The sequence below is a fragment of the Coregonus lavaretus genome (genome assembly GCF_964263955.1).
Source record: "Coregonus lavaretus genome assembly, chromosome: 8".
Taxonomy (NCBI): Eukaryota; Metazoa; Chordata; class Actinopteri; order Salmoniformes; family Salmonidae; genus Coregonus; species Coregonus lavaretus.
Genome location: NC_139995.1, coordinates 34,129,831 through 34,150,231, shown reverse-complemented (window position 1 = coordinate 34,150,231; position 20,401 = coordinate 34,129,831). Strand labels below are relative to the sequence as shown.

Below are 20,401 nucleotides of genomic sequence, written 5' to 3'. Positions count from 1 at the left end.
TATATACGGCATAGGGTGCCATTTGGAACGCAAAAGCAGTTCCTCTCACCTGCCCAGGAAGTCATCCTTGTCCATGTCTTTATCATACAGCTCTACCTGGACCTCCTGACCTGACTGTGGGGTCATCACCGTCTGGGGACAAACATCACAATGACGGTAACACTTAGAGAGGAAACTATAAGTAAACCTATAGAGCAGGAGTCATGACAGTCGTTGACAGACAAAATGTCATAAATACTTCAAATGAATATTCACATTTCTACTCCTATTCATCAGAAAGCAATAGATTGCATGAAACATAATTCCACAAAGAACAGTTTCCAGACTTTCCACAGACAAAGCCCACAGTTAGATAAAGAGAGACTACAGCGAATGCAGAGAGTTAAAGTTGAAAACAGGTGAGAAATGGCAGACATAACAAGGTTGAGTAACATCAGAATACAATGTTGCGTAGACTTATGGCCAGAGCTGGGGTTAATTCTAAAGTTGGTACACTAGGTTGCTTGGGAGTTACCTGAAACAAATGCCCTAGCCCCTATCACAGAGCAAGCCCTGGAGCTTGTGATCACTCCTGAGTGGGAGATTCTAGATATCAAAATGGATTACAATGAGCGTGTGGATGCGGAGGTGACCTAGAAAAGTAGAATCATCCTTTACATAGATATCCAGGTGGCTACGCAGAGGCTCCTTGAGGAGGAAGAGGCAGTCAAACGTAAGGCCCTGGAAGAGGCACTCAATGCCCAGCACAGGATGCACTTCGATCAGCTGAAGAGCAACCCAAAGAAGTCCCTCATGGCAGATTGTTCTTCCCTCAGTGATGAAGAGAGCGAGTCAAGTTCCAAAGAGGAGGGAAGCCAGTCTCCAAAGAAGGACAAAAGCAAGTGCAGATGACTGCTCGGCTGGATTAATGGGATAGTTAAAGTGGCATTATGTAACTCTTTGGGCGATCCGACTAAATTCACATAGAAATGTGAGTTATAGATCTATCATTCTCATTGAAAGCAAGTCTAAGAGGCCGTAGATCAGTTCTATGTGCGCTATTTCTATGCTTCCCGTTCTTAAGTTTTGTTTTTGCGTCTTTTACTTTCGGTTTTGTACACCAGCTTCAAACAGCTGAAAGTTATTATTTTATTATTTACCTTTATGTTAACAAGGAAGTCATATTGAGACTTAAGTCTCTTTTACAAATGAGCCCTGCATAATACAAAAACAAGCACATACAACAGGCATGTATCGAAAAAACATAAATATAGACAATTTACACATTAAACACACATTAAGAATACAAAACACAGTCAATTAAAACAAACACATTCTTCATTATAAAAATTCCTCTGTCAGCTGTCTGATTTGCCCTAGGGAATTCAAAACATCCAATCGAAACGTCTTTTTGCGATTATTCCAAACATAGGGTGCAAGGAAATTAAAGGCCGATTTACCTAACTCTGTAGACACCAAAGGAGTCTCCAAAGTTAACCAACTCCGTGAACGAGTTTGATAACTTGTAATTTAAAATCTTAACAGTGATGTTAGGTAAGTCTGAAGCTTATGGAGCAGGGCTTTGTAAACAAAACTAGCGTAATGATGTGATCTACGTGACTTTATAGAGGTCCAGCCAACCTTTTGGTAAAGAATGCAGTGATGAGTAATAATACTGTCTCCTGTGATAAAACGAAGGGCGCTATGATAAACGGCATCCAGGGGTTTAAGAGTAGTGGCAGCTGCACATTGATAAATAGTATCACCATAATCAAGAACAGATAGAAAGAATGACTGCACAATCTGCTTCCTGCTGACGTAAGAGAGGCAAGATCTGTTTCTATAAAATAAAATAAAAACACTTTAAATCTTAGCTTCTTAACAAGCTCAAAATACAATATTTTTGGTTATGGAAAATATATTTCACAGCGGTTTAGATGGTACAATGATTCTTTATACTATACTTGCTTGTTTTGTCACATAAACTGAAATTAGGCAAACTGTTCAAATTTTTTCACGCAGGAAATGGCAGAGAGACTTCTACATAGTGCATCTTTGAATTTAAGATCGGGTTTTGGGTCAAAATTGTCACTTGTGGACTCTACTAATGGAGTTAAGTGAATGCATCAACTGTAATCAGGCTAGTTGTTGTACCTCAGCTATGTGAAAGTACACTGTATCCATTCTAATTTACCCTTAACACTTCTCCCCATTTGTTGTTCTATTTTTCAGCTCTGGTGTTTTAGAAGACTGATGGAATCATTACAGCCCTCCCCCCAAATCCTTGCAACCAAATATATCTTATCTGCTTTCTATTTCTTCTTCTTACTCATCATCGTATTCTTTATCTGTTGCTATTCAGTACTATCAGCATTATTAATTACAAATAAATTGCAATATTGTCACTTTGGCTTTATTCGATATTCTGTTAGACAGGATTGATGGTTGACATGCCAAATATTGATACTGTATACCACCATACCTCATACATCTCGTTCCAGGTAGGGTTGAGGTTCTCCTTGATCACATGACTCTTAAACCTGACTCCTCCGATGTTGATCTTGACGTAGGGGTCACTCTTGCCCTTCTTCAGGCCCCCCATCAGGTTGTCCATGGCGATTAGATTCTGGGCCTCCAGTAGGTGGATTCTCAGCACCCCCTAAAAAAAACACTAGTAAAAAGACTGCACAAAATACAGCAGTGTAGCATGAAATACCTGACTCACACAGTACTGTATATAGTATGAAATATCTTATTCACACAGTAAATGGTACTGCTCGGTTATGAAAAGCTAACTGACATTTACTCCTGAGGTACTGACCTGTTGCACCCTCTACAACCACTGTGATTATTATTTGACCTTGCTGGTCATCTATGAACGTTTGAACATCTTGAAGAACAATCTGGCCTTAATGGCCATGTACTCGTATAATCTCCACCTGGCACAGCCATAAAACGACTGGCCACCCCTCAGAGCCTGGTTCCTCTCTAGGTTTCATCCTAGGCTCCTGCCTTTCTAGGGAGTTTTTCTTAGCCCACTGTGCTTCTACAACTGTATTGCCTGCTTTTTGGGGGTTTAGGCTGGGTTTCTGTATAAGCACTTTGTGACATCTGCTGATGTAAAAAGGGCTTTATATATACATTTGATTTGATACTATATACCTCAAAAAGAAAAATAATTGTAATAATGGCCTACACTGGCACACTGCATCTCACCTCAGAGCCAAAGGTGGGCTCAGGGTTGGTGTGTCTGGGGAGTATTTCAGGAAGACTGGGTTCCTCAGTGACCTCCTCAGGTACCTTCTCAGCTACCATCTCAGTAGCTGTTACCCTCTTAGCCTCCTCTGGCTCTGGTACTGGTGCTGGGATATAGGGAGAGCTGGGGGCTGGAGCACTGGGAGTGTCCACTGAACTAGACCTGAGCAGACATGGTGGAAGAACAGAGAAATTGGTTAATCGTGTGTGTGTGTGTGTGTGTGTGTGTGTGTGTGTGTGTGTGTGTGTGTGTGTGTGTGTGTGTGTGTGTGTGTGTGCGTGTGTGTATTAGTACACCCTCATTTGTTCTACCTCTGCTGCACTGTCTCTCTCTCCAGTCTCTGTTCAGCAGCGGAGGTGGCTCGAGCTCTGGGTTGATCTGCCCTCTCCACATCAATCTCACACTTCTTGGGACACAGCACCTGTAGTAGAACAACACATTTAATAACAACACCACCATATAACCTTATTACAAAACATCATGCATTGAATCAATACACGTCTAAAGTGACTCCTTCAGAGTAAGCTAGCGTTTCTAGAGAACTGTAAGTGCAAGAGTCTGTCTCACCTTGAGTTCAGCCCTCAGTAGAATCTGACTGTAGGGTGAGGCTCCATCTAGACTCAGCCACTGATCCAGGACCAGATCTGGTTGTGACAGCAGCTCTCTGACTGGTACCACCAGAGAACCCATCGCCTGATCCCAAGCACTGGACAGCTAGAGAAAGATAAATAAAGAGTGAATTAGAAAGGAAAAGAGAAAAGGGTAGAATGGGAGATTTGTGTGGATGAATTACATTTACCAGTGACTGTGCAAGATGTTTACAGTGAGTGACATTATGTTTCAATTAAACATTATCCATGTTTAGCGACTCCATCCTGAAGCAGACTGAACTCTCACCTTCACTATGAGAATCTCCTCTCTGGGGTCACGAACCAGGAAGTAGAAAGCCTCTTCCCACTGGGGGGAGTTGGTACGTTCACACACCTTCAGAGAGACAGAGAAGTTGACTTTCACGGCAGATCCTGTTACAAGTCTTGCATTTCAGCTCTAAGGGTACTATATTTCACCTTGGTTCTGTAGGTTGTCTCCCCCAGAACAAGCTCAGCTCCAGCCTTTGGCTCCTTCCCACTCTTCTTCAACTAGAAACACACAGAGACCACACAATACAACAGTCAAAACCAAACACTGACTGTGAGCAATTCAAAAAAAATCAAACATATCAACATTTATGCATAATACATCAACACAGCTGCCAAAACTAGACATCAACCTGAAGCCAGAGTTCAAAAGTTCAAAATAGCTCAGTGCCAGAGCTGAACTGGTGAGTGGTGAAAGGTGACTCACAGGCAGTGAGTGGGCTCTGTCCATGTAGATGAAGAGCAGAGCAGCAGAGGGAACAGCCTTGTTCTGGTAGGACTGGAGAGACTGCAGCTGCAGCACCTGGAACATGGGGAGAAATTAGTTCAATCACATTGCAATAACATCGAAACAGGTGGTAAAAAGGTTAGAAACTAGTAATAGAATGAGAGAGAGATGGGGAGAAGTGGTACTGAGATAGGGAGAGGTGAGGATAGGGCAAAAGTAACACTGGAAATCTATGGAGAGGGGCGGGGAGGTGTGAAAAATATATAAATTGTCGACACAGAGAGGAGAGAAGTAGAACTGACCTGATCCAATCTGTCTGGTTGTGATACTGTTGGTACCCACTCCAGTACCAGGTGAAGACGACCTGACTTCACATCATTCAGAGTGTACCACTGCAAGAGACAAGAAAACACCCATCAGACAGTGTACTAAAACTAATACACACATTATACAGATGAGTGTACCGACTACCGATGTAAATGATTTAGTACAAGAGCAGAGAGAGACATGTAAACCTTACCTGGTCTGTATACTGGGAGTGTATGATGTCTCTCATACTGATGTTACACCTGTACACAAGAGGGAAAAATACAGTCAGAAAACACACAACATTTTGACAAAGAACAACATGGCTAACAAAAAGTACAGGACCCAACTTATTTGCGTCCCAAATGGAATACTATTCTCTACATAGTGCACTAATTAGTGTCAAAAGTAGTACACTATATACGGCATAGGGTGCCATTTGGAACGCAAAAGCAGTTCCTCTCACCTGCCCAGGAAGTCATCCTTGTCCATGTCTTTATCATACAGCTCTACCTGGACCTCCTGACCTGACTGTGGGGTCATCACCGTCTGGGGACAAACATCACAATAACGGTAACACTTAGAGAGGAAACTATAAGTAAACCTATAGAGCAGGACTCATGACAGTCGTTGACAGACAAAATGTCATAAATACTTCAAATGAATATTCACATTTCTACTCCTATTCATCAGAAAGCAATAGATTGCATGAAACATAATTCCACAAAGAACAGTTTCCAGACTTTCCACAGACAAAGCCCACAGTTAGATAAAGAGAGACTACAGCGAATGCAGAGAGTTAAAGTTGAAAACAGGTGAGAAATGGCAGACATAACAAGGTTGAGTAACATCAGAATACAATGTTGCGTAGACTTATGGCCAGAGCTGGGGTTAATTCTAAAGTTGGTACACTAGGTTGCTTGGGAGTTACCTGAAACAAATGCCCTAGCCCCTATCACAGAGCAAGCCCTGGAGCTTGTGATCACTCCTGAGTGGGAGATTCTAGATATCAAAATGGATTACAATGAGCGTGTGGATGCGGAGGTGACCTAGAAAAGTAGAATCATCCTTTACATAGATATCCAGGTGGCTACGCAGAGGCTCCTTGAGGACGAAGAGGCAGTCAAACGTAAGGCCCTGGAAGAGGCACTCAATGCCCAGCACAGGATGCACTTCGATCAGCTGAAGAGCAACCCAAAGAAGTCCCTCATGGCAGATTGTTCTTCCCTCAGTGATGAAGAGAGCGAGTCAAGTTCCAAAGAGGAGGGAAGCCAGTCTCCAAAGAAGGACAAAAGCAAGTGCAGATGACTGCTCGGCTGGATTAATGGGATAGTTAAAGTGGCATTATGTAACTCTTTGGGCGATCCGACTAAATTCACATAGAAATGTGAGTTATAGATCTATCATTCTCATTGAAAGCAAGTCTAAGAGGCCGTAGATCAGTTCTATGTGTGCTATTTCTATGCTTCCCGTTCTTAAGTGTTGTTTTTGCGTCTTTTACTTTCGGTTTTGTACACCAGCTTCAAACAGCTGAAAGTTATTATTTTATTATTTACCTTTATTTTAACAAGGAAGTCATATTGAGACTTAAGTCTCTTTTACAAATAAGCCCTGCATAATACAAAAACAAGCACATACAACAGGCATGTATCGAAAAAACATAAATATAGACAATTTACACATTAAACACACATTAAGAATACAAAACACAGTCAATTAAAACAAACACATTCTTCATTATAAAATTCCTCTGTCAACTGTCTGATTTGCCCTAGGGAATTCAAAACATCCAATCGAAACGTCTTTTTGCGATTATTCCAAACATAGGGTGCAAGGAAATTAAAGGCTGATTTACCTAACTCTGTAGACACCAAAGGAGTCTCCAAAGTTAACCAACTCCGTGAACGAGTTTGATAACTTGTAATTTAAAATCTTTAACAGTGATGTTAGGTAAGTCTGAAGCTTATGGAGCAGGGCTTTGTAAACAAAACTAGCGTAATGATGTGATCTACGTGACTTTATAGAGGTCCAGCCAACCTTTTGGTAAAGAATGCAGTGATGAGTAATAATACTGTCTCCTGTGATAAAACGAAGGGCGCTATGATAAACGGCATCCAGGGGTTTAAGAGTAGTGGCAGCTGCACATTGATAAATAGTATCACCATAATCAAGAACAGATAGAAAGAATGACTGCACAATCTGCTTCCTGCTGACGTAAGAGAGGCAAGATCTGTTTCTATAAAATAAAATAAAAACACTTTAAATCTTAGCTTCTTAACAAGCTCAAAATACAATATTTTTGGTTATGGAAAATATATTTCACAGCGGTTTAGATGGTACAATGATTCTTCATACTATACTTGCTTGTTTTGTCACATAAACTGAAATTAGGCAAACTGTTCGAATTTTTTCACGCAGGAAATGGCAGAGCGACTTCTACATAGTGCATCTTTGAATTTAAGATCGGGTTTTGGGTCAAAATTGTCACTTGTGGACTCTACTAATGGAGTTAAGTGAATGCATCAACTGTAATCAGGCTAGTTGTTGTACCTCAGCTATGTGAAAGTACACTGTATCCATTCTAATTTACCCTTAACACTTCTCCCCATTTGTTGTTTTATTTTTCAGCTCTGGTGTTTTAGAAGACTGATGGAATCATTACAGCCCTCCCCCCAAATCCTTGCAACCAAATATATCTTATCTGCTTTCTATTTCTTCTTCTTACTCATCATCGTATTCTTTATCTGTTGCTATTCAGTACTATCAGCATTATTAATTACAAATAAATTGCAATATTGTCACTTTGGCTTTATTCGATATTCTGTTAGACAGGATTGATGGTTGACATGTCAAATATTGATACTGTATACCACCATACCTCATACATCTCGTTCCAGGTAGGGTTGAGGTTCTCCTTGATCACATGACTCTTAAACCTGACTCCTCCGATGTTGATCTTGACGTAGGGGTCACTCTTGCCCTTCTTCAGGCCCCCCATCAGGTTGTCTTTGGCGATTAGATTCTGGGCCTCCAGTAGGTGAATTCTCAGCACCCCCTAAAAAAAACACTAGTAAAAAGACTGCACAAAATACAGCAGTGTAGCATGAAATACTTGATTCACACAGTACTGTATATAGTATGAAATATCTTGTTCACACAGTAAATGGTACTGCTCGGTTATGAAAAGCTAACTGACATTTACTCCTGAGGTACTGACCTGTTGCACCCTCTACAACCACTGTGATTATTATTTGACCCTGCTGGTCATCTACGAACATTTGCACATCTTGAAGAACAATCTGGCCTTAATGGCCATGTACTCTTATAATCTCCACCTGGCAAAGCCAGAAAAGGACTGGCCACCCCTCAGAGCCTGGTTCCTCTCTAGGTTTCTTCATAGGCTCCTGCCTTTCTAGGGAGTTTTTCCTAGCCACTGTGCTTTTACATCTGCAATGCTTACTTTTCTGTATAAGCACTTTGTGACGTGCTGATCTAAAATGGGTTCATAAATACATCTGATTTGATACTAAATACCAAAAAAAAAGTAATAATGGCCTACACTGGCACACTGCATCTCACCTCAGAGCCAAAGGTGGGCTCAGGGTTGGTGTGTCTGGGGAGTATTTCAGGAAGACTGGGTTCCTCAGTGACCTCCTCAGGTACCTTCTCAGCTACCATCTCAGTAGCTGTTACCCTCTTAGCCTCCTCTGGCTCTGGTACTGGTGCTGGGATATAGGGAGAGCTGGGGGCTGGAGCACTGGGAGTGTCCACTGAACTAATCCTGAGCAGACATGGTGGAAGAACAGAGAAATTGGTTAATCGTGTGTGTGTGTGTGTGTGTGTGTGTGTGTGTGTGTGTGTGTGTGTATTAGTACACCCTCATTTGTTCTACCTCTGCTGCACTGTCTCTCTCTCCAGTCTCTGTTCAGCAGTGGAGGCGGCTCGAGCTCTGGGTTGATCTGCCCTCTCCACATCAATCTCACACTTCTTGGGACACAGCACCTGTAGTAGAACAACACATTTAATAACAACACTACCATATAACCTTATTACAAAACATCATGCATTGAATCAATACACGTCTAAAGTGACTCCTTCAGAGTAAGCTAGCGTTTCTAGAGAACTGTAAGTGCAAGAGTCTGTCTCACCTTGAGTTCAGCCCTCAGTAGAATCTGACTGTCAGGTGAGGCTCCATCAAGACTCAGCCACTGATCCAGGACCAGATCTGGTTGTGACAGCAGCTCTCTCATTGGTACCACCAGAGAACCAATAGGCAATGTCCAACTGTGAGACAACTAGAGTAGAAGAGAAAATGGAAGATGGATGGATGACCGCGTAATGTAATTGTTTGAAGAGTATAACACCCTTTTATAAAAGCACACATCTTTAAGCTCTTATCTAAAAAGTAACATACCTTCACTATGAGGATCTCCTCTCTGGGGTCATGAACCAGGAAGTAAAAAGGCTCGTCCCACTGGGGTGAGATGGTGCGATCACACACCTTAAGAAAGATAGAAAGGAGGTAAGGGCTGTAATTCACTGACATAAACCAGGTTTCCATCCAACCTTTTTATGCGAGTAAAGTACATGTCAGATAACAAATGTAATGACAGGCCTGACGGAAACAGAACATTTGTTGGTAAACTTAGCAAATGTCCACAAATCAAAATACGTTAGACAAGGTGGGATCTTTTTGTTGGTCAAATGATTTATGCGTAAAATGAAGGTGGAAATGCTTTTATGCGCATATATTGATATAATAACCATCATTTCAAAGTAAACTTGGAGTAACACTATGACATGTTGTGTGGTCCTCCCACTACGACTTATCGGGAAAGTATGCAGTTCATTAGGCTACAGATTAAATAAGTTATGATGAACTTCACAGGGTGGTGAAATTGCAAGGTGATGAGCTTGATGCTCCTTTCCAATAAATATCTAGAGTCTTATTCTGGTGACATGATCATTGATGCTTGGCTGCCGTTTGACAAATAAAAATTATCTTGCTATTTTGTCCATAATAATCTCATCATGTAGGCTATACCCGCACTGTATCTGCGAGTTGTTGGCTACAGCGCACGTGCCAAGACCAGAGTGGGCACACTAGCTATATAACCATCAGTAGAGTTGAAAATGCGATGGAAACCCATGTAATATATATATATTTTTTTGGTACATTGGATTTTAACCACAAAAGGTATTTTGTGTAATCGATGATTACTTGAGTGCTGCCAGCTGTGGGCAGGATTAAAATAAATAATCCCAACCCACAGAAAACTGTTACAGTACCCTTAATTCCGTGATATACAATTTTTTCCCTATCATCACACAAATCTCAGTTTTGGACGAGACTGACTTTATGAACAAAACTTTCCTATTTACACTTTGTAGTCAAAAAAATTATTTGCTTTTTAGGGGCAGTCCCTCTTTAAGGACACATTGAATGGTTTTACAGTGTCATATATCAATTTTAAACAGGACACATTGAATGGGTTATCTGTCTCACCGTCGTTTTATGGGAGGTCCCCCCCACAACAAGTTCAGCTCCCACTTTTGGCTCCTTCCCACTCTTCTTCAGCTAGAAACACACCACAATAAACAAACATTCAAAACACACACACACTAGATGTGCACAGAAATAAACACCTGGTTCATATGCAAAATATAATTAGTCCTCTAAACATAATATCATTATCATAAGCCCTGCACACAAAGTCATGAGATCCATTCCAAACTGAGAAAGAGGAAGATTAGACGCACAGGTAGGCCGTCAGCCCTCTCCACAAACACAAACAGTAGAGCCATGGATGGAAAGGCCTTGTTGTGGTAGGACTGCCTGGACTGGAACTGGAGCACCTGAGGGAAATGGAAACAGGTCAGTGGGACTGTATGGCACTGTGTTTCAGGATGCATTACTCTACTGTTTTATTCTGCCTATTATACTGAACAAAAACATAAACACAACATGCAACAATTTCAAAATTTGTACTGAGTTACAGTTCATATAAGGAAATCATTCAATTTAAATCATAAATTAGGCCGTAATCTATGGATTTCACATGACTGGGCAGGAGTGCAGCCATGGGTGGGCCACCCACTTGGCAGCCAGGCCCACCCACTGGGGAGCCTCGCCCAGCATTTTTCCCTACAAAAGTGCTTTATTACAGACAGAAATACTCTTCAGCACCAGAGCCCCCCTCACCCCCCCTGAGACAATCCCACAGGTGAAGAAGCCGGATGTGAAGGTCCTGGGCTGGCGTGGTTACACGTGGAATGCGATTGTGAGGCCGGTTGGACCTACTACCAAATTCTCTAAAACAACATTGGAGTCAGCTTATGGTAGAGAAATGAACATTCAATTATCTGGCAACAGCTCTGGTGGACATTCCTGCAGTCAGGTGTGCCAATTGCACGCTCCCTCAAAACTTGAGACATCTGTGGCATTGTGTCGTGTGACAAAACTGCACATTTTAAAGTGGCCTTTTATTGTCTCCAGCACAAGGTGCACCTGTGTAATGATCATGCTTTTTAATCAGCTACTTGATATGCCACACCTGTCAGGTGGTTGGATTATCTTGGCAAAGGAGAAATGCTCACTAACAGGGATATAAACACATTTGTGCACAGAATTTATGAGAAATAAGAAAAAAAAAAATAATTCAGCTCATGAAACATTGGACCAACACTTTACATGTTGCGTTTATATTTTTGTTCAGTTGCTTATGTTTTGTACTCAGGTATCATTTGCTAAACAGATTCTATGATCTCAACATGATCTCCTTAATAAACTCCTAAACTACAGTGCATTCGGAGAGTATTCAGACCCCTTGACTTTTTCCACATTTTGTTACATTACAGCCTTATTCTAAAATTGATTAATTGTTTTTATTCCCTTATCAATCTACACATAATACCCCATAATGACAAAGCAAAAACAGGTTTTTGCACATTTATAAAAAATAAAAACCTGAAATATTTACATTTACATAAGTATTCAGACCCTTTACTCAGTACTTTGTTGAAGCACCTTTGGCAGCGATTAAAGCCTTTAGTCTTCTTGGGTATGACGCTACAAGCTTGGCACACCTGTATTTGGGGAGTTTCTCTCATTCTTCTCTGCAGATCCTCTCAAGCTCTGTCAGGTTGGATGGGGAGCGTTGCTGCACAGCTATTTTCAGGTCTCTCCAGAGATGTTCGATCGGGTTCAAGTCAGGGCTCTGGCTGGGCCACTCAAGGACATTCAGAGACTTGCCCCGAAGCCACTCCTGCGTTGTCTTGGCTGTGTGCTTAGGGTCGTTGTCCTAATGGAATGTGAACCTTCAGCCCAGTCTCAGGTCCTGAGAGTTCTGGAGCAGGTTTTCATCAAGGATCTCTCTGTACTTTGCTCAGTTCATCTTTCCTTCGATCCTGACTAGTCTCCCAGTCCCTGCCGCTGAAAAACATACCCACAGCATGATGCTGCCACCACCATGCTTCACTGTAGGGATGGTGCCAGGTTTCCTCCAGACGTGATGCTTGGCATTCATGCCAAAGAGTTCAATCTTGGTTTCATCAGACCAGAGAATCTTGTTTCTCATGGTCTGAGAGTCCTTTGGGTGCCTTTTGGCAAACTCCAAGCGGGCTGTCATGTGTCTTTTACTGAGGAGTGGCTTCCGTCTGGCCACTCTACCCTGATTGGTGGAGTGCTGCAGAGATGGTTGTCCTAGGGTTCTTGGTCACCATCGGGTTGACCATCAGGTTCTTGGTCACCTCCCTGACCTAGGCCCTTCTCCCCTGATTGCTCAGTTTGGCTGGGCGGCCAGCTCTAGGATGAGTCTTGCTGGTTCCAAACTTCTTCCATTTAAGAATGATGGAGGCCACTGTGTTCTTGGGGACCTTCAATGCTGCAGAAATGTTTTGGTACCCTTCCCCAGATCTGTGCCTCAACACAATCCTGTCTCGGAGCTCTATGGACAATTCCTTCAACCTCATGGGTTGGTTTTTGTTCTGAAATGCACTGTCAAATGTGGGACCTTATATAGACAGGTGTGTGCCTTTCCAAATCATGCCCAATCAATTGAATTTACCACAGCTGCACTCCAATCAAGTTGTAGAAACATCTCAAGGATGATCAATGGAAACAGGATGCACCTGAGTCTCATAGCAAAGTCTGAATACTTATGTAAATAAGGTATTTCTGTTATTTATTTGTAATACATTTGCAAACATTTCTAAAAACCTGTTTTCGCTTTGTCATTATGAGGTATTGTGTGTAGATTGATGAATAAGGCTGTAACCTAACAAAATGTGGAAAAAGTGAAGGGGTCTGAATATTTTCCGAATGCACTGTATGTGAATAAGGATGTATTACTCTACTGTTTAATACTGCAAATATTTGGGGGGTGAATTTAAAACTGGAAGAATAGGACTGACCTGATCCAGTCTGTCTGGTTGTGATACTGTTGGTACCCACTCCAGTACCAGGTGAAGACGACCTGACTTCACATCATTCAGAGTGTACCACTGGAACAGAGAGACAACAACTCACAGTGTAGCCTACCATTGAAACAGGGTAACTAAATAGCTTTCACATAGGATGGTAAAGTTCAACATTCAGTGCAGTGATTGGTTTGTTTAAATTAGAGTATGTAGGCATGTTAACTCCCATGCAGGCATGTAGATCTCACCTGGTCAGTGTATTGAGAGGTGATGATATCCTTCAGACTGATCTTCAACCTGTAACAGTACATATCACTATCAGAGAGCAAACAACTTAGAGAGCCAACTACTGTACAAACAAATGTAATATGGAGCAAATATAAATCTGTGGGACTAGTTACATGTCCCTGCCCAAGGGGGCACCAAAGTCACCACAGATATAAATCTATCTTGCTCCCAGAGACTCCAGCTACATCCAAAATGGCACCCTAAAGTAGTGCACTATATATAGACTAGGGTGCCATTTGGGTCACAGCCTGCATACCTGCCCATGAAGTCATCCTTCATGTCCATGTCCTTATCAAACAGCTCTACATGCAGCTCCTGGCCAGGCAGCGTGGTCAGAACCACCTGGGAGACAACACAACAACAGCTTCAGTAAGGGCAGTATTCTACATACTAAAACTGGAAACATTTTGAGGTCACCTAATATTTTCCTCAAAATAATGGGCAAGTCCTCAGTTTTAGACTGCTGTCTTGGTTGTTGAGCACTCATTCTAAGGTTCTACTGTTTACTGAAGTGCAGAGGCCTCCTTGAACTCATTATAACCCTACAGTGGCATGATTGTCCGTTTTGAACAATGGCTTTCTTTGTTTTGTTGAAAATATCTGATTTGAAATGAAGATTATATTTCACAAGATTTGACTTATTGGGTCAACCAAATAAAATCATGACCACTATGTAATATCGTACCTCATACATCTCGTTCCAGGTGGGGTTGAGGTTCCTATTGATGACCCGGCTTTCAAAGGTCTCACCCCCAATGTTGATCTTGACATAGGGGTCACTTTTGCCCTTCACCATGCCCCCCATCATGTTGTCCTTGGGGACCAGATTTTGGCCCTCTAAAAGGTGGATTCTCAGCACCCCCTAAAACAACAAAACACTTTACTTCATCACAGACTGACATTCTTCAATATTGCAGTCACACTTTCACCTAGTTTAACTGTAACTACATTGAAAACAATAAAATGTATGTCCATGTGTATTGCTGTGTCCTCATAAACATGGCATTATTTACCTCTGTGGCAAAGCTGGGGTCAGGGGAAGTCTGTTGGGGGCGTATCTTTGAGAGACCTGCTGCTAGGTTGGCTGCTTCTGTAGAGGATGTGTGAATGTTATCCTCATCCAACCATAACACCTGAGAGAGAGAGAGAGAGAGAGAGAGAGAGAGCGAGAGAGAGAGAGAGAGAGAGAGAGAGAGAGAGAGAGAGAGAGAGAGAGAGAGAGAGAGAGAGAGAGAGAATGAGGATAATACATTACACAGGCTAAACTGAGCAATTGTTTTAGATGTGCATCAACCTTACTGTAGGTTGGGATTGAGAGGAGGTACCAGTCCTTACCCTGAGCACCGTGGTGATGTAGATGCGGCTGGCATGGCCAGATTTGTCTAGCTGGAACCACTGGTCCAGAGACAGGTTGGGGCTGGACAGCAGGCGGGACAGAGGGATGGACAGGCTACCTAGAGTCTGTATCCGATCATTGTCCTTCACCTGAGACAGACATGGGAGGATAGTGAGAATGTTCATTGAAGAATACACACAGAGAAAAGAGAGTGTGGTCATTGAACAGAATGCTACGAGGACACACAGACAGAAATGCATCATTCATTAAATGAACATAATGACAAATGGGTGCAGAACATGTTATCGAATGGAGTTACAATATCAAGATACCTGAATGTCTATTGACTGCTTGCGTGGATCTGGGATAAAGAAGGTGAAGGCATCCTCCCACTTTGGGTTGATGGTCGTCCAACAGGTCTAAAAGCAGCATGAAGGAAAATAGAGAGCGTGAAATAGGAGGGAGTTTGACTTCAAAGCAAAGGGTTATGATAGTCTACTACTGTGGTAGCACTGTTTGGTCCTTTTCTCCACTATAGGAGCTGAATGGAATAAGTAAGTCACTGCCCTGGTAGTCTTACCCTGCTCTCTCGTGTGATGTCCTGCACAGACAACTGCACCATGGGACTGGGTTCTTTATTGCCCTTCTTCATCTAAAACACAAACATACAAACACACATTGACATATAAGACACAACACAAACAACCAACATTAACAACACTACAGGGGTTTTTGTTCCGGGCCAGCACTAACACAACCGATTAGTGCTGAGTGATTAACCAACATTTCATTTTATTTCCAGTTATTAAAAAACGAATTGACCGACGTCGGTTGAATTACTTGAATTCCATGTACACTGAAAAAATCTATAAACATGTAAAGTGTTGGTCCCATGTTTTATGAGCTGAAATATAAGATTGCAGAAATCTTCCATACCCACAAAAACGTTCTTTCTCTCTAATGTTGTGCATAAATTTGTTTACATCCCTGTTAGTGAGCATTTCACCTTTGCCAAAATAATCCATCCACCTGACAGGTGTGGCATATCAAGAAGCTGATTAAACAGCATGATCATTACACAGGTGCACCTTGTGCAGGGGACAATAAAAGGCCACTCTAAAATGTGCAATTCTGTCACACAACACAATGCCACAGATGTCTCGAGTTTTGAGGGAGCGGGCAATTGGCATGCTGACTACAGGAATGTCCACCAGAGCTGTTTTCAGAGAATCTAATGTTGATTTCTCTACTATAAGCTGCATCCAACGTCGTTTTAGAGAATTTGGCAGTATGTCCAACCGGCCTCACAACCGCAGACCACGTGTACGGCGTCGTGTGGGTGAGCGGTTTGCTGATGTCAACGTTGTGAACAGAGTGCCCCATGGTGGCGGTGGGGTTATGGTATGGGCAGACATAAGCTACGGACAAAGAACACAATTACATTTTATCGATGGCAATTTGAATGCACAGAGATACCGTGACGAGATCCTGAGGCCCATTGTTGTGCCATTCATCCACCGCCATCACCTCATGTTTCAGAATGATAATGCACGGCCCCATGTCGCAAGGATCTGTACACAATTCCTGGAAGCTGAAAATGTCCCAGTTCTTCCATGGCCTGCATACTCACAAGACATGTCACCCATTGAGCAGTTTGGGATGCTCTGGATCGACGTGTACGACAGCGTGTTCCAGTTCCCGCCAATATCCAGCAACTTCGCACAGCCATTGAAGAGGAGTGGGACAATATTCCACAGGCCACAATCAACAGCCTGATAAACACTATGCGAAGGAGATGTGTCGTGCTGCATGAGTCAAATGGTGGTCACACCAGATACTGACTGGTTTTCTGATCCATGCCCCTACCTTTTTTTTAAAGGTATCTTTGACCAACAGATGCATATCTGTATTACCAGTCATGTGAAATCCATAGATTAGGGCCTAATGAATTTATTTAACTTGACTTGATTTCCTGATATGAACTGTAACTCAGTAAAATCTTTGAAATTGTTGCATGTTGCGTTTATATTTTAGTTCTGTACAGTAAAAAAAAATTGTGAGCCCAACGTGGTGTTTCTCTAGAGAGAAATCAAATCATTCATGCGAGAAATCAAGTCAAGAACTTTGAGGGACGCTGGGCTGAAGGGAGTTGTAGTTTTCATTAAGCAAATATTCAACCTAGTTCAGCTCAGAAACGTGGTAATTAACTACAATGACCATAATCCATTGTGCCAGTTTTTTCCGGCTCGGCCAGAGACGTATCAGAGAGGAAGAGGCGAAGCGAGAGGTTTCACTCTCGCCAAAATCTGTCCAAAATAAGCCCAATGCGTTTCTATGGGCTTATTTTGGACCTTAACTTGTCGCCTGCCTTCCTGCCTTTGGGACAATGACTCCCATTGTTAGGGCGGGGACATGAGCATCTCGTCATTATATACAGATCTCTGGACGGATACATTTTTACACCTGCAACGTTAGGTTTGATAGGCCTACACATAGACCACATGAGAGAGGAATGTACACAACACAACGATGAGAGGGACAGACAGTTGGTGAAAGTATGCCTTATCTACTTTGAAGAACTAGTAAAATGATTTAGTCAGACAGCTCTGCAGCATACTTAGGCAGGAAGGCTAGCCTAGCTAAATAGGATGACTAAAGACAGTACAGTATGGGGAGCACATAGGTAAGATGGTCTGGCTGGCTGACTACTACTGCCTGAGCAGAGATGAGTTGGTGACTTTAAGGAATTAAAAATAATAAAGTTATCAAATAAAATGTAAGTAATATACACAACTGAAATATTTTATTATGTCATAGTAACTAACTATTTTTCTATTGATTTTCACTATTTTCGGGCCTGGGAATTTCCATTAAAAAGCTCTAAAATCATTGTTATGCCATTATTTAATATTACTGTGATTATGTTTTCATAATCAAACCGAAACCGAACCAACCTCAAAAAGCACTAATCTCTCAGCACTACAACTGATTCAACTAATCAAATGATTGATGATTAGATTAGATTAGTTAAGACATATGGTTTGTAACAAAAGCCTGCACACTCTGTAGCGCTATAGATCTAGGATTGGTAACCACTGGCATAGATGTTGCATGGCAACTGCCAAAAACAGTACAGAAATCAAAGGTGTCCTGACACACAGAGGAAACAACAGAGCTGCGTGCAAACAGTTTCAGGAAGTCTAAAGCTGAACACACCACCACTATGGCTGTTGTTCTCTCCCCTCACCTCCCATTCACTCCCCTTAACAGACTGAGTAGGACTGGATAGGTGAAAGCAACATGGCAGAAACTCCACCGAGCCTACCTGAAAGCTAGGTGGAGATATTCCTTACACCTATCCAATTATCTCAGCTCAGTGATGGGAAGTGAACAAGGGCAGATGGTAGGGAACAACACTGTGTAACAAGAACCCTAACGACAGTTACAGCTGTACCCTAGCACAGCCACAGACAGGAAGCAGCTTTGGGCTGAGAGAGGAGGGGGAGAGGTTGATGAGGTGTGGTGACTCACAGGAAGGGCTTCAGCCTTGTCCAGATACACTGCCAAGATGGCTGCCGAGGGGGGGTCAGAAGTCTTACTGGACACCGTCATGCTCTCGTTCCTCTGAAGAACCTGGGGGAGGAGAGGAGAGGAGAGGAGAGGAGAGGAGAGGAGAGGAGAGGAGAGGAGAGGAGAGGAGAGGAGAGGAGAGGAGAGGAGAGGAGAGGAGAGGAGAGGAGAGGAGAGGAGAGGCACTCAGCTCTAAGCACGGTTCATTCTGCACATTCCTTCACTACGGGCTCACTGCCAGTGTCCACAGTCACCACAATGTTTAACAATACAAGACAGCCAGAGCATCATATTCCTGTCACATTGACTGCGGGAGGAATATTATGATAGGGAGGATACGGATGCAGACCTGTTCCAGTCGCTTCGTATTGGGCAGCAAGACCAACCACTCCAGTCTGAAATGGACCCGTCCTGACTTGGTTTCTTTCAGGGTGAACCACTGAGAAACAAAGCATAAATATACAGATTGTGATGATAACGTAATGGGGGATGCATAGACATTACTTCTAAATGGGTCATCTTGTTACATTGTTATCTTGTTAAATGTCTAACTTTATCAGACATTCAATAATACAAATAACTCACATCATCAACAACTTTGGACTTCTTCACGATACCCAAATCTATCTTGATTCTGAAGGACAATGGAAAGAGAGGGAGAGAGACAAATAGAGAAATAAACAAAAACAGAGAGAAATCAAGACGATGGAGAAAAAGAAGGAAAGGAGAAGCATTAGTATTTAAGGATAAGAAGATAACACTACATTTAAAACACTAGGATACTTTATATCCTTCTCCTTTTGACTCAGAGGTGAAAGGTCAAGGGAGACTGTAATAAGTGGCAGTGCGGCACACAGAAACCCATGGGCAGGCAGGCTGAGAGATGTAGCTACCTCCCCAGAAAGTCATCCTTGTCTGGGTCTTTGTCATACACCTCCACCTCCAGCTCCTGACCTGGTACTTCATGGACTATGACCTGACACACACACATGGACATACACAACACCATGAGGACCAACAAACACAGGACTTGAATGAGGAGACAATGTGGCTGTGTACTGTATATGATTACTCAGTTGGCAGTGGATTTTCCTTAATAGACACACACACATAGGGGAATCCCCACTCCGTTACTGGACCAATGCATTCTCTACCAAGTAATGCATTATCTTCCTAAACAAAGATATGGAAATCAAGACAACAGTAAATGCAACACTAATATGTGGCAATGACATTCAATGACAGAGGAATGAGTGATTTTACAATCCTCCGGCTCCTGGCCCCCTCACCTCGTACATCTCTCCCCACTTGGGACAGACAGTGTTGTCCACAACATGGGAGGTGAAGGTCTGAGGCCCCACCCTACACAGAGCATAGGGGTCAGACAACCCCGCTATCACCCCCTTCATGTAGTTGTCCTTCGCTGGCAGGTCATCAGCCTCCAAGAGGTGGATACGCACCACACCCTGAGAGAGGGGGGAGACAGAGAGAGAGAGAGAGGGGTAGAGAGAGAAAGAGAGGGGGGAAGAGGGGACCGAAACGGAGAGAGAGGGAACAATGGAGTATTTCAGAGGAAGGCAGTGAGAGATACTGGTATAAGATCTATTGTGTATAAGGCACACACCTGTCTATAAAAGGTCCCACAGTTGACAGTGCATGTCAGAGCCATGAGGTCGAAGGAATTGCCATAGAGCTCCAGGATAGGATTGTGTTGAGAAACAGTTCTGGGGAAGGGTACCAAAATATTTCTACAGCATTGAAGGTCCCCAAGAACACAGTGGCCTCCATCATTCTTAAATGGAAGAAGTTTGGAACCACCAAGACTCTTCCTAAAGATGGCCGCCCGGCCAAACTGAGCAATCGGGGGAGAAGGACCTTGGTCA

General features: G+C 42.6%; 1 protein-coding gene across 1 annotated transcript in view; it reads right to left on the bottom strand.

Moving 5' to 3' along the window:
- The window catches only part of LOC311134025 (uncharacterized protein), a gene marked incomplete at its 3' end in the record, with an annotated part of 86,781 nt that overhangs the window by 28,072 nt on the left and 38,308 nt on the right, over positions 1 to 20,401 (bottom strand). The window contains exons 9-39 of the mRNA XM_084167639.1: positions 19,808 to 19,984; positions 19,412 to 19,494; positions 19,104 to 19,152; positions 18,868 to 18,957; positions 18,480 to 18,581; positions 15,529 to 15,600; positions 15,281 to 15,367; positions 14,948 to 15,097; positions 14,626 to 14,745; positions 14,298 to 14,474; positions 13,869 to 13,954; positions 13,573 to 13,621; positions 13,319 to 13,408; positions 10,667 to 10,762; positions 10,413 to 10,484; positions 9,321 to 9,407; positions 9,055 to 9,201; positions 8,799 to 8,908; positions 8,486 to 8,687; positions 7,785 to 7,961; positions 5,373 to 5,455; positions 5,121 to 5,169; positions 4,903 to 4,992; positions 4,580 to 4,675; positions 4,303 to 4,374; positions 4,133 to 4,219; positions 3,803 to 3,949; positions 3,547 to 3,656; positions 3,196 to 3,397; positions 2,462 to 2,638; positions 50 to 132 (exon numbers count right to left, since the gene is read on the bottom strand). Of these exons, the coding sequence (XP_084023765.1) occupies positions 50 to 132; positions 2,462 to 2,638; positions 3,196 to 3,397; positions 3,547 to 3,656; positions 3,803 to 3,949; positions 4,133 to 4,219; positions 4,303 to 4,374; positions 4,580 to 4,675; positions 4,903 to 4,992; positions 5,121 to 5,169; positions 5,373 to 5,455; positions 7,785 to 7,961; positions 8,486 to 8,687; positions 8,799 to 8,908; positions 9,055 to 9,201; positions 9,321 to 9,407; positions 10,413 to 10,484; positions 10,667 to 10,762; positions 13,319 to 13,408; positions 13,573 to 13,621; positions 13,869 to 13,954; positions 14,298 to 14,474; positions 14,626 to 14,745; positions 14,948 to 15,097; positions 15,281 to 15,367; positions 15,529 to 15,600; positions 18,480 to 18,581; positions 18,868 to 18,957; positions 19,104 to 19,152; positions 19,412 to 19,494; positions 19,808 to 19,984 (3,419 nt within the window). The remainder of the gene's footprint in view (positions 1 to 49; positions 133 to 2,461; positions 2,639 to 3,195; positions 3,398 to 3,546; positions 3,657 to 3,802; positions 3,950 to 4,132; positions 4,220 to 4,302; positions 4,375 to 4,579; positions 4,676 to 4,902; positions 4,993 to 5,120; positions 5,170 to 5,372; positions 5,456 to 7,784; positions 7,962 to 8,485; positions 8,688 to 8,798; positions 8,909 to 9,054; positions 9,202 to 9,320; positions 9,408 to 10,412; positions 10,485 to 10,666; positions 10,763 to 13,318; positions 13,409 to 13,572; positions 13,622 to 13,868; positions 13,955 to 14,297; positions 14,475 to 14,625; positions 14,746 to 14,947; positions 15,098 to 15,280; positions 15,368 to 15,528; positions 15,601 to 18,479; positions 18,582 to 18,867; positions 18,958 to 19,103; positions 19,153 to 19,411; positions 19,495 to 19,807; positions 19,985 to 20,401) is intronic.